Source organism: Heptranchias perlo, chromosome 36 (assembly GCF_035084215.1).
Source record: "Heptranchias perlo isolate sHepPer1 chromosome 36, sHepPer1.hap1, whole genome shotgun sequence".
Classification (NCBI taxonomy): Eukaryota; Metazoa; Chordata; class Chondrichthyes; order Hexanchiformes; family Hexanchidae; genus Heptranchias; species Heptranchias perlo.
The window spans coordinates 12,916,674-12,931,254 of NC_090360.1; the positions used below are offsets into that span (position 1 = coordinate 12,916,674).

General features: G+C 39.9%; 1 protein-coding gene across 3 annotated transcripts in view; it reads left to right on the plus strand.

The window, feature by feature from the left end:
* LOC137304093 (adenosine kinase-like) overlaps window positions 1–14,581 on the plus strand; it is a 215,844-nt gene that overhangs the window by 199,428 nt on the left and 1,835 nt on the right. For all 3 annotated transcript variants that reach the window (XM_067972565.1, XM_067972566.1, XM_067972567.1), the window contains exon 10: window positions 8,235–8,321. In XM_067972565.1, coding sequence (XP_067828666.1) covers window positions 8,235–8,321 — 87 coding nt within the window. The remainder of the gene's footprint in view (window positions 1–8,234; window positions 8,322–14,581) is intronic.

A 14,581-nucleotide genomic window follows, 5' to 3' on the forward strand; every position in this document is an offset into this window, starting at 1 on the left:
GATATCCCTTAAGGCTATGGTCACATGTTTAAAAAATAATCTTTAGTATGTTACAATAGATATATTGATGCTGTGTTGAAATTGTGGATGAAAATTGCTAAGAATGCCACTGTTCTAGATTCATTGGTCTGAATGTGTCCTACAAGATGAAACAATGAGGAAACACTGTATGGACAGTTGCTAAAACGTCACAGTCATGACTTTACATTTCTGGCCGAACATCCTATTGGGTAAATCTCTATAAAGGCTATGGATTCAAAAACTATGTTGCTGGTCTATATGGGCTCACATGTAACTAGAAAAAAAGTGAGCTGTTTGCAATTGTAGGAGATGATGAGAAGAAAAGTCATCTCGTGAGATACAGATTCATGCCACTGGAATCAGGGTTGTAATACAAATATAGTATAGGATGCTGAACATTAAATATGGCACACCGACCTAAAATTTCATGCTCATTGTATTTCACTGGACTGATTTGAGGTCCCACATTCAAATAAACTTTTCATACTTGAAGCGATATATACAGTTCTTTCAAAAATTTGATATAAATTGCAAACCATAACTTAAAGGATGGTATGAGCTCAGTAACTTAAAATTTAAAATGTACAAGGTACAACAAATAAGAATAATATTTTGTGACAAAATTAGAGTCACTAAATAAACACTGTTTTGCCTCCCTTGTCATCATATATTCCATATTCTATTTCTGTCTCCACGCACCAGGGTTGTAATAATGAGACAAGTTTCACATCCCCATCTTTGGTGGTTTCAAGTTCCAGTCGTACTTGGGTGAATGATTTTGTTTTAAATAAGGCCAAAAAAATGCCTTCATTGAACTCGCCCAATGTATTCCCCCACCTCTGCCAACCAAACACACAGCTGCAGCACTGGCATTAGTGGTTGTGGGCTGGCAGTCATGGTGAAATTTGCAAACTGGGTGATAAAATTATTCATGTAGTGCTAATTAATAGCTAAAATTATTCAATTAGTTTGAACAAGTATATTGGTAGTACATTTTCTTGGAGGCGGGCAGAGGGAGTTCCCTGTTAATTTCCCCAAATTATCTTCACCAAAGTTCTAACTAAAATTGGCTGTTCTTCAGCCTGCTCCGAGGCAGATTGAGTCTGTTCATTTTTAAGCAAAGTTGCCCAACGATATTTGAAATGGTTGTAACTTTCCATATCATGCTAAGGATTGTGAAGAAGTACTAAAATTGATCAAAAAAGATCTGAACTCAGAATTGCCAGCAGTGTGCAATCTTCGGAGTCACATAATTGTTCTCTTTCTTTGAATTTACTATAAAAATCCTGTAATTTCATTGAGGTTTCAAACTGACTGGATTTTTAAATATATATATAATTCCTTTGAAAATAATTACATTAACAATATACCTTTGAGCATCGGGAACAGAATAAAAGTCTGATGTCTTTTTAAAATTAAATTCTTCTCATTGCAAGCTGTGAATTGCTTATTTTATGTACATAAAGATCAGACAGTATATTTTGATCAAGACAAAATGTGTTTCTTTGTTAATTAACTTTAATGTGCTTTGAACTGAAACAATTTACTCATCCTATTGTATAGATTTGTATGAATGACAGATATGTACAAAGTATTTGACATCTTCCAGGTTGTGCTATGTTGTTTTGTCTCATCTGTTTCCCCATTGTCATTTGTTAAAATGTAGGAAGGGTGGGATTCAACACCAAAGCAGGAGATTGCAAAACCACCAGCTTTTTTTGGAATTCTGGTCATGATTCACTTATAACTCCCTGCTTGAAGGATATGTTACAATACAATGTTGATACAGAAAGTTTTACAAGAGTTTTGTTACTTGACCTATTACAGACGTGTGTGTGTGTGACCATGTGTCCATCCAGTACACGGCCATGATGATGTTATGCAGGACGCCTATAGACCCGGTCCGCCAACCCTGCCAATCTACGCTGTGCACAGGTGACCCAGTGGAATCACTCCCACGGCATATTGCACAACAATGTGTGTGTGGACGACCTGGCTAGAACGTAATTCAGGACAATTCTCCACATTTAGGAACCTCCAGGATTGGACCTGTTTGGCTCCTGTGTTTCTGCAAAACGTTAGAGGCTGTGTCACCCTGGGAGCTGGAAGGTGTCTTTTCCTGGATGTCATGTTGTCTCTATCCATTTCACCTGATCACACGGATATTTCAAAACATATGAGCAGACATAGTGAAAGTTATACTAGTAACTCCTTACTGATGGGTTCTCCTGAATGACTGACGCATATGTGCAAAGTGTTTCACATTTTAACATGGAAACTGCACTGTTTTCATTAGTTTAGATTTAGATTTGGTGATGTGCAAACTGTTGTAGCTTTGGCATTTCAACTGGGAGGTAGGGGGAGGTTCTTGGGACTCATTTATAGATTTTACCTCCGATTTCTTCCCTATTTTGTTTGGGTCAAGAAATTGTTGTCCCATCGCTTTACCTGCGGACACACAAGCCAGAGCTGAAATATAATTTACAGTGCATAGGTTCTCAGAACTCTTAAGTTGTGTCTCTTACACAAAGCAACTTGGGCAGTCAGTCATTTCTTATGATGCAAAGACTAAAGCAATTAGTGACTAGGTATTGGATAACCAAATAACTGGTTGTATGCACCTACAGTACTAATAAGAGGCCTAAGGGTCATTCAAGACTGCTTCTTTGGGATCTCTCAATCATGTTCCAATTGATAGCTTACAAAGGCTGCCACATGGAACAATCCTTATTCATTTATTAAACATTACTGTCTAGGTGCACAACCTTGGGCATATTGGTCCTGACATCTGGTAGTGTGGCTCCTATTCTCCTACTTTGGTATGCTCCTACAGTGCAGCAACAAAAAGATAAATTATCTACCTGATAAGGTGTTTTTCATCCTCTAGCAGCATCACCTGCAGATATTGTTTGTGGTGGAGGGGATAGTGTTAGTTTCAGTTTAGCATATGGTCAAAGTAAACTGCCACAGTGGCACAGTCCTGGAACTTTATATGACCAAGGAGTCAGAGATTTCATGTGGCACTTCTTATCTGCAAAGTCATGCCACCATTTTTGTGTGTGCTCAGTACAGGTTTCCCCTGCATCAATTTGGATGTACTCCCACAGTCTGGAGGATACATATCATTTAAAGAGTGAAATATACCCTACTGGGTAGGTAATCTATCAGCGTTAGTTGCTGTAGTCTGTAAACCTTTTTTATCAATCTGTTTTTTCAGAGAAAGTTTGGTAAATGTAGCAACACTTTGTTAAATCCAATAAGTAGATTATTGTAAGTGGTGTAATTGTTCATCCCTCAAGATTGTTAAGCACAAGATATAGAAAAGATGCAATTTCTAAATAATGGGACAAGGTACATTTTCAGGAACCACTTTTACATTCTGTTAGAGAAGTCATTTTAAAAATCCAATATTGTAACATGCCAAATATTTTACAGGTTAACAGTAATGAGTGATGTTGATGAAACTAAAAATTACATATGATTGAAACCATACTGAATCTGCACTGAAAGGAAATGATTTACATTCCAGTTCTATTCAATTGCAATGATCTGAGCCGATGGTGCGTTTTGTTCCAAATTACACTGTAATTCGGATTATACAGTTTTCAAAAACATGTAGGTAATGGGAGTAATGATGTTCCTTTAAGTGACCAGTGGAATGGTGTAATACATGATGTAAGGCTTGTGCTATTGCTGTACTGTATACAGGAGATTATCTTCACAACCTAAAGCAGGAACATGTTAAAAATCTTAGCCTCTGTTATACTGTATGATTGGCATCAGTGCAGCCTAATCTTTCTCATCACATCAACATCAAATGTGTAGTAGAGTGCTGCCAATTTCTAGTTTGGTGCCAGTAGCAAGTACAGTTGAAATAAGTTATCTTGCACCCTTCATGCTGCTGTCATCTGAAGCCAACTTAAATTTTAGAACTTGGGTGGCCTGCTGTGCCATTTTTAAATTTTGAATGATAGAAAAAAGCTGAATGTCTTGTCAGCTCTTTCCTATAATTGAAAATCTCACTGATGTCAGAAACTGATAGGCAAACAAGATCTGCTTTCTCCAATCTAAACGAAGAACAGCAGTTTAACCATGGCTCCCCACTGCAATCGTAAATTGTTTATAGGCTTTCAATATGTTTTCCACCTCGTGAAGAGCAGGCTAGCATAAATAGTCACTACTTTAAATAGATGAATTTTAATTATTATGACTTTGTAATATTGGGAGGGAAGAGGAGACCATTTATCCTCCAGATGCAAGTTTCTGGGTAATACAACTGCACTAAATACCGTCATTTGCAAGTTTGAAAGCCAAGGGGCATAATAATAATTGTCTTAAAAGATGGGAATGTTTTTACTTTGTAGTTTTGCAATGGGGAATTAAACTAGAGAGGCCGTTAGTGTAAACTAATTGATTGACTTTCGTGCATAAAGTGTAAACACAATTGGTTATGTACTTCTAGAGTCACATTTTATTTTTCATATGGAGAAAGCCATCATAATAACCTATTGGGAGCCAGATAACAAGCAGGTTCTCCAGAAATATGAATAATTCAGTTTACTTATTTCAACTCTTCAGAAGGCTAGTTAATTTTCCTGTTTGGTGTCATTCATATTAGTGTACCTGTGCTCCACATAGAAAAGATGCACTTGATTTATGATGAATTACTAAAGAATAAAATTTTGAGCACTTATGTTTATTGTCCACAATGACCTACAATCTTCAAAGACATGTTATCAGTGCTATATTTTCCTTGCTGAAAGATGAGATTGAGACAAAATAGAGAGCATTGAATAAAAACATATTAAAGTGGTGAAATGTAAGTTTCTTAAGAACAAAGTACAGGGAATGAAAATAGATTCTCCCAGATTAGAGTGGGTCCTAATCTTAGGCAGCTTGTTTTTGAAGATACTTCTTCTGAGTGAGGGGAAGGAAAATTTAGAGCATGTGATAATTACAGATGAGGAACGTCATTCAGCCCATTTTAATTCATCCATCCAGAGAGATGCTGAAGCCCCCTCGCGCCCCCCCCCCCCCGGTCAATTACAGCATCTAGTTATTTCTTAAATGAATGATTCCAGGATTTTTCTTCCAATATTTTGTCTGTCTGGAAATCTGTTTCATTCATTAATCACTCTTTGTGTGAAAAGAATTTCCTGATACCTATCTTAAATTTACCTTTTACCGTCTTGAATGTGTCCCTTTGTCCTACTCTCAATTTAATTTAAAGTAATATTCTAGATTTACCTTTTCCATTCTCGTAACTATTTATATATATCTCTATAAGATCACCTGTCGGACGCCTCCTTTCCAGGCTGAAAAGCCTAATTCTTCGCAGTCTTTCCTTATAGCTCACCCTTTGACACAAGAGATCAGCTTCGTGGTTCTTCTCTGCACTACCTCTAGTGCTTCAATGTTAACCTTGTGACTCAGAGACCTCAGCTGGATGCAGTACTCAAGGTGCATTCTGACCAGAACACTTTCAGTTTGGCCACAACTTCCTCTGATTTTAATTCTACTGCTCTGGCAATGTATTTCAACATTCTGTTGACTTTGTTGGTTTGATATGTTGAATGTCGAGACTACTAAGACTCCAAGGTCTCTCTCAGTTTGGTCCTAGGGTATTTCAACACCTTTCATGGAGTACATAAGTCACATTTTTTTTTCTTCCTTTATGTGGTATTTTTGTCTGCAATAAATCATTCTGCCTATTTACATATTTTATCCAACTCATTCTGTAACTTCTGAGCTTTCTTATCCAAATTTGACCACTTTGCATTGAGTTTCTAAATCCAGGTCTTCAGTGTAAATTAGAAACCATAGTAGTAGCTGGATCTTCCACTTCCGAATCTATGTTGACTGCTATTTGACTAGCAATGTGTCAGCCTTGGCTAGGTGGTAGCATTCCCACCTCTACTTCAGAGGGCTGTGGGTTCAAGCCCCAATCTAGAGATTTGAGCACATAATCTAAGATGACACTTCGGTGCAGTATTGAGGGAGTACTGCACTGATGGAGATGCAGTGTTTCAGGTGAGATATTAAACCGAGATTCTGTTTGCCTTCTCGGGTGGACGTAAAAGACCCCACGGCACTATTTTAAGAGTAGCAGCAGAGTTCTCCCGGTGTCCTGGGCAATATTTATCTCTCAACCAATGCCACCAGAACCGATTATCTGGTCATTTATCTCATTTGAGTTTGTGAGACCTTGCTGTGCGCAAATTGGCTACTGTGTTTCCCTACATTACAACAGTGACTACACTTCAAAAGTATTTCATTGGCTGAGAAGCACTCATAAAAGGTGCTATATAAACACAAGGCAAAAGAACCAAAGGTGACATGAGGAAAAATTTTCTTACACAGTGAGTGGTTAGGGTCTGGAATGCACTGCCTGAGAGGGTGATGGAGGCAGATTCAATCATGGCCTTCAAAAGGGAACTGGATAAGTACTTGAAAGTCAAAAATTTGCAGGGCTACGGGGATAGGGCAGGGGAGTGGAAGTAGCTCGATTGCTCTTGCATAGAATCGGCGTGGACTCGATGGGCCGGACGGCTGCCTTCCGCTCTGCAACCTTTCTATGATTCGAAGTTCTTTCTCACATACATTTCAAAACGCTTCATTATCTATGAAGCACTTCGGGATGTCCTATGGTCATGAGCAGTGCTGTATAAATGCAGATTCTTTCTTACTTTACATAGAATGGAAGTAAGACTAATGGGTCAGTAGTTGTCTTTGTCTGTTTTGTCCCCCTTTATTGAATATGGGTACCACATTAGCATGTTTCCAACCTACTGGTACCTCCAGTGACTCCCTCATAATGATTGCTAGTGCCTCACAATTCTCATCCTTAATCACTCTCAGCACTCAGATAAATACCATCTATCCTTAAGAATTTATCTGTTGTTATTATAGCCTACTAAGATGTCTATCTGATTAATATCAAAATCTTTAATTTTGTTTAGGTTGATGAATTCTGCAGAAATTCTTTTTAAAAAAAAATGTTTAGGCTAGATCAACTCCACTTCCCTTGTTCCAGCACCTCCCTGAAACCATTTAAAGAGCAGCATTAGTGTGGACTTGAAAACATATTGCTTGCTGCCCATCTCTCATTTGGGGAATGAGTGGTTTGCACGGACCAGAGAGGTAGGAGAGTACTTATGAAACACACAAAGCAGGAAGAAAAATCAAGACATTTCAAAACTTGGTTTTTAAAAAAAATAGATATTACTGTTATTACTGAAAAGCAACGACTAAATTAATTTTATTTAATAAAGAAGAAACTAAAATAAAAGAAACAAGAGGATGGAAATTGTGACGCTCCTAAATTACCGATTGGATTGGAATTTTTTGTGGCTGTGGGGGGAGGAAAAGAGAGTGAAGCTATTAAATTTTCTACAGACTACAACCAGGAAACTGAAAACAAATGTTTGTTGACTATGCGATTAAAGGCACATTAAATGTAATTACCCAGGTGTGAAAACATGTTAATGTCAGTAAATCAGCTTGAATGAGCATGTTGTATCCCTTCATTAGAATTGAGTATGGGCATTTATTCTGTGTGTGTCAGAACATCAATTAAAATGGATAAAGGTCAAATAAGGTACAAAAGAGAGAGTCTAAGTAATTTGTATTTTATAGAACAAATTGTGCTATATGGCACAGCTCTGCCCTGTATTCATTTGTAAGTCTTGTTTTGCAGATCTGTACCATTTTTAAGAAAATTCCATGCTGTTTTACTGCAGTTGTAATCAGGAAGATACCATAACACCCGTATGTGTGTTTTGTCTCTAGTTGAATAGAGGTGATGGTATTTGAAAACAGAGATAGCTGGCCAGAGTATTTGCTGCATCATTTTTTTTTTCTGCCTCAGCGATGTACTGTTGTATCTCTTTGAGCAGGTTTTAGTTTGTCTTCTGGAAATATATAACAAAACTGGCCAGTAGTTTATCTGTATCCTGAGTTTCGTTATCTTGCTCATGTATCATTCCATAAGCAGACTCGAAAGAGGAGACAGTTGCAGCAGAGCTTTACCTTCAGAAGAGTTAAACAAGTATAAAAATTAATGTTAATTAAAAAAACTTCTTGCACTATTGAATGTGTATTAGCAAAACTTACATTTTAAAATAGCAAAGCAGTATCATGATTTAATTACTATTTTTCAGCATAATATCTGATTGAAATTCATCTATTTACATAATTTTCCTTCTTTCTCACAGCTGATAATGTAACGGCCTTCCCTGTCTTGGATATTAAACAAGATGAGATTGTTGATACTAATGGCGCTGGCGATGCCTTTGTGGGAGGTAAATATCATTGTATTATCTAAGTTATATGCCAACTAACGTAATTTTGTGAAAAATACAGTGTTGACTTGAACACTGCATGTTTATTGCCTTCCTATTATTCAAACCAATACACAGACAACACACTTATTTAACCTGACATATAATTTTTGACGCAAATATACAAAATATCTGCATACGAGTAGACGTTTGTATCATTAGAATTGTAATAATATAGTAAACAGCAGTGACAAAAAGGCCACTGCTGTTTACCATATACATAAATGATTTGGACTCAGGAATTGGAAGTATGGTGTTGAAATTTGCAAATGATACCAAAGTGGGGGTGTATCGCTAATAATGTGGGGGACTGCAATATAGAGGAAAACATAAACAGGCTTACAGAGCAGGTGGATAAATGGCATAGGAAATTCAATATAGCAAAGTGTGAGGTGGTTCATTTTGGTAGGAGGAATAAAGAAGCCACTTATTTCTGGAAGGTAAGAAACTAAACACAGAATTGCATCGAATGTACAGGACAGAAACAGGCTATTCAGCCCAAATAGTCTATGCCAGTGTCTATGCTCCACACGAGCCTCCTCTCACCCCTCTTCATCTATTCCTATCAGCATATCCTTCTATTCCTTTCTCCCTTCTGTGTTTATCTAGCTTCCCCTTAAATGCATCTATGCTAGTTGCCTCCACTACTCCTTGTGGTAGCAAGTTCCACATTCTAACCACTCTCTGGGTAAAGTTTCTCCTGAATTCCCTATTGGATTTATTAGTGATTATCTTATATTTATGGTCTCTAGTTTTGGTATCCCCAAGAATGGAAACATCTTCTCTATGTCTACCCTATCAAACCCTTTCATAATCTTAAAGACCTCTATCAGGTCACCTCCCAATCTTCTCTTTTCTGGGAGAAAAGAGCCCCAGCCTGTTCAATAAACAGGCTCGAAGAGAAAAGAGATCAGGGAATACAGATACACAATTTGCTAAAAGAAGTCGCGTAAGTCGATGAAGCCATAAAGAATGCAAACCAAGTACTGGGGTTCATTTCTCGAGGAACGGAATACAGAAGCAGGAAGATGCTAAATTTATGTAGAACCTTGGTTAAACCATACTTGGAGTACTGTGTACAGTTCTGGTCTCCATGCTACAAAAAAGGACTTTGAAGCATTGGAGAAAGTGCAGACAAGATTTTCAAGGATGTTACCAGAATTTAGAGGATGCAACCATCAGGAAAGATTGAGCAGGCTGGAGCTCTGCGCTTCAAAAGAGAAGTGGAGACCTGGTAGAGGTATTTAAAATTATGAAGGGGTTTGATAAGGTGGACATGGAAAAATTGTTTCCACTTGTGAGTGTCCAGAACAAAGGGGCATAAATATAAGATAGACACTAACAGATCAAATAAAGAATTTGGGAGGAATTTATTTGCAGAGAATGTGGAACTCACTGCCATATGGAGTAGTTGAAGCCAATAGCATTGATGCATTTAAGGGGAGGCTTGATGCATATATGAGGGAGAAGGGAATAAAGAAATATGGGGGCAGGATGGAAAGAAGTAATGGGTAGAAAGAAGCTTGTGTGGAGTATAAGCTCTGGCATAGACCAGTTGGGCCAAATGGCCTATTTCTGTGCTGCAGATTCTGTATAATATGTAATTCTCCAACCAAGGGAGTAGATGGATGATTTGCTTCACGGTCCCTTGCCAGCTCTTTTGAGTCTACCACTATAGGACAAGCACAAGAACATAAGAAATAGGAGCAGAAGTAGGCCACATGGCCCCTCGAGCCTGCTCTGCCATTCAATCAGATCATGGCTGATCTTTGACCTCAACTCAACTTTCCTGTCTGATCCCCATATCCCTTGATTTCGCTGGAGTCGAGCTCAGCCTTGAATATATTCAACAACTCAGCATCCACAGCCCTCTGGGATAGAGAATTCCAAAGATTGACAACCCTCTGAGTGAAGAAATTCCTCCTTTTTTTTATTCGTTCACGGGATGTGGGCGTCGCTGGTAAGGCCGGCATTTATTGCCCATCCCTAATTGCCCTCGAGAAGGTGGTGGTGAGCCGCCTTCTTGAACCGCTGCAGTCCGTGTGGTGACGGTTCTCCCACTGTGCTGTTAGGAAGGGAATTCCAGGATTTTGACCCAGCGACAATGAAGGAACGGCGATATATTTCCAAGTCGGGATGGTGTGTGACTTGGAGGGGAACGTGCAGGTGGTGTTGTTCCCATGCGCCTGCTGCCCTTGTCCTTCTAGGTGGTAGAGGTCGCGGGTTTGGGAGGTGCTGTCGAAGAAGCCTTGGCGAGTTGCTGCAGTGCATCCTGTGGATGGTACACACTGCAGCCACAGTGCGCCGGTGGTGAAGGGAGTGAATGTTTAGGGTGGTGGATGGGTTGCCAATCAAGCGGGCTGCTTTATCTTGGATGGTGTCGAGCTTCTTGAGTGTTGTTGGAGCTGCACTCATCCAGGCAAGTGGAGAGTATTCCATCACACTCCTGACTTGTGCCTTGTAGATGGTGGAAAGGCTTTGGGGAGTCAGGAGGTGAGCCACTCGCCGCAGAATACCCAGCCTCTGACCTGCTCTCGTAGCCACAGTATTTATATGGCTGGTCCAGTTAAGTTTCTGGTCAATGGTGACCCCCAGGATGTTGATGGTGGGGGATTCGGCGATGGTAATGCCGTTGAATGTCAAGGGGAGGTGGTTAGACTCTCTCTTGTTGGAGATGGTCATTGCCTGGCACTTATCTGGCGCGAATGTTACTTGCCACTTATGAGCCCAAGCCTGGATGTTGTCCAGGTCTTGCTGCATGCAGGCTCGGACTGCTTCATTATCTGAGGTGTTGCGAATGGAACTGAACACTGTGCAGTCATCAGCGAACATCCCCATTTCTGACCTTATGATGGAGGGAAGGTCATTGATGAAGCAGCTGAAGATGGTTGGGCCTAGGACACTGCCCTGAGGAACTCCTGCAGCAATGCCCTGGGGCTGAGATGATTGGCCTCCAACAACCACTACCATCTTCCTTTGTGCTAGGTATGACTCCAGCCACTGGAGAGTTTTCCCCCTGATTCCCATTGACTTCAATTTTACTAGGGCTCCTTGGTGCCACACTCGGTCAAATGCTGCCTTGATGTCAAGGGCAGTCACTCTCACCTCACCTCTGGAATTCAGCTCTTTTGTCCATGTTTGGACCAAGGCTGTAATGAGGTCTGGAGCCGAGTGGTCCTGGCGGAACCCAAACTGAGCATCGGTGAGGAGGTTATTGGTGAGTAAGTGCCGCTTGATAGCACTGTCGACGACACCTTCCATCACTTTGCTGATGATTGAGAGTAGACTGATGGGGCGGTAATTGGCTGGATTGGATTTGTCCTGCTTTTTGTGGACAGGACATACCTGGGCAATTTTCCACATTGTCGGGTGGATGCCAGTGTTGTAGCTGTACTGGAACAGCTTGGCTAGAGGCTTAGCTAGTTCTGGAGCACAAGTCTTCAGCACTACAGCTGGGATGTTGTCGGGGCCCATAGCCTTTGCTGTATCCAGTGCACTCAGCCGTTTCTTGATATCACGTGGAGTGAATCGAATTGGCCGAAGACTGGCTTCCGTGATGGTGGGGATATCGGGAGGAGGCTGAGATGGATTATCCACTCGGCACTTCTGGCTCAGTCTTAAGTGGCCGACTCCTTATCCTGAGACTATGCCCCTTAGTTCTAGACTCTCCAGCCATGGGAAACAGCCTCTCAGCATCTACCCTGTCAAGCCCGCTCATAATCTTATATGTTTCAATTAGATCACCCCTCATTCTTCTAAACTCCTGAGAGTATAGGCCCATTCCAGTCAACTTTGCCTCATAGGACAACCCTCTCATCTCAGGAATAATCTAGTGAACCTTTGCTACACCGCCTCTAAGGCAAGTATATCCTTCCTTAGATAAGGAGACCAAAACTGTACACAGTACTCCAGGTGAGGTTTCACCAAAGCCCTGTACAATTGTAGTAAGACTTCCTTACTTTTGTACTCTAACCCCCTTCCAATAAAGGCCAAAGAACATTTATGATGGCTTGCTTTCCGATTGTCAGTTTCCCCCTTTAGGATCTGCAACTTCCCTGATGGTGCTGAGAACAGAAGCTTACTATGTGGAGAACTGTGGGCTCCAGTGTAAACCCACAACCTACTACTCCTTGGTACAGCATTTTAGACTACTAAAATACTGTATCTTTAGCTTCACCAAAGATTTAACATAACAAATGTAGTTGAATGCTGTGCAAACAGAACATTTGAATTAGCTGAAATTAGTGAACTGGCAGAAAATGCTGGAAATAATCAGTAAGTCAGGCAGCATCAGTGGAGGAAGAAACAGTGTTAATGCTTCTGGTCGATGACCTTTCATCAGAACTGGAACTAAGACTTGGGATTGCGTGCATGAAGGACAAGTAACTTAAGGATAACACGCTAAGAGCATAAAGTTAATGCTGGTTCAGTGTGTTCGCCAGCAACTGTGTGTGGTTGGTCTGATGGACCACTTAATACTTTCCAACGCCAAGGCTTGCTCACTGCACTGTGCTCCCATGTATATATCATCTGGTACCAGCATTTTATAAATCATCTCCAGCCAACATCTATATGTTTAAAGTGCAATTAAGTTTAGTTTTATTTTCTAATATGTTGGTGGTACAGTGCCTTTTGTTAGATGCCACTTTTGTGTCACCTTTTATTTTCAATTCTGCAAATTCATGTGATTGCTTGCAACTATTGTCGGATTTAGTTTCACTGTTTAGTACCTCTGTGGAATAGGCTATTCAGAATTACGGAATACTTGGTCTCATAGGACATTATTTCTGGGACAGTGTTTTCAGTTATAAAAAAAGACTTTTGATAATTAGTAGAAACCAAGAATTCAATAGTATCTTGTTTCTGTCTGTATCGTTCCCTTACCAGTAAACTGTATTTCTGGCAAAAATGTTGCAGTAAATCAAGTAGGGAATGTGGTAATAGGTAACCAATCCCATAGTACTTAGTGTTGCAGAATTTTGGAGGATTGTTAACTGTTGAATATGGAGATTTATAGATGCTCACTTGTGCTCCAGTTTCTGTATACTTCATTTCAGTAACACCTGATTATTTGCCCTTTTACTCCACTCAGTAGTGTGTTAGGCTGATTTGTAACCAAAGCATCAAATAGCTGTTAGAGAACAAGCAGACCACTCTAATAAAGCTTTAACTGTGTTTACTCAAACACTGTATTGATTTAACTGCAAGAGAAGGAAACTGGTCCTCAGCAGTGTGTCGGAGTAGATAAATTTAGCTGCAGTTTTTCATTTCATCATGTCTTGGCTGTACTTATTCAAGAAAGAAAAAGGGTGCCAAATGAACCTTCAAAAATATAAATGTTGAAGGTCTCGCCTGTGATCATATTTCTTCATTTTCATTCAGAAGATGTGGTGAAAAATAATAATTTGCCTCTTATCCTAATTAGTACTTATAGAATCATAGAAAATTTATGGCACAGAATGACACCATTCAGCCCATCGTGTCCGCGCCGGTCGAAAATGAGCCACCCTGCCTAATCCCACTTTCCAGCACTTGGTCCGTCACCTTGTAGGTCACGGCACTTCAGGTGCACATCCAGGTACTTTTTAAATGAGTTGAGGGTTTCTGCCTCTACCACCCTTTCAGGCAGTGAGTTCCAGACCCCTACCACCCTCTGGGTGAAAATGTTTCTCCTCAGCTCCCCTCTAATCCTTCTACCAATCACTTTAAATCTATGCCCCCTGGTTATTGACCTCTCTGCTAAGAGAAATAGGTCCTTCCTATCCACTAGGCCCCTCATAATTTTGTACACCTCAATTAAATCACCCCTCAGCCTCCTCTGTTCCAAAGAGAACAACCCCAGCCTATCCAATCTTTCCGCATAGCTTAATTTAATAAACTTTTTAAAAGTAAAATGTTTTTACTATATATATATGTGACTTGAATATTTCAAGAAAAACCTCCATTATGTCTGTATTTACTTATAATTGAACCATATTTGTTGTTCATTCTTACCCTAACCAAATCATTGAAGGATAATTTGGAATAAGAAATGCGATTGTGGTTGGCTAGATTAAAGATAACTGTTGGAAGCAGATTTAACAAGATGAGGAATAGGAGAAAAGGATGCCCCTACATTTGGAGAGAAATCTCATGCGACCATTCAAAATTGCACGGTTATTTTTGTCTTATCTTTGAAAGGATGAAGAATATTTTTTCTCTTTTTCCTCTCGTCCACTCCC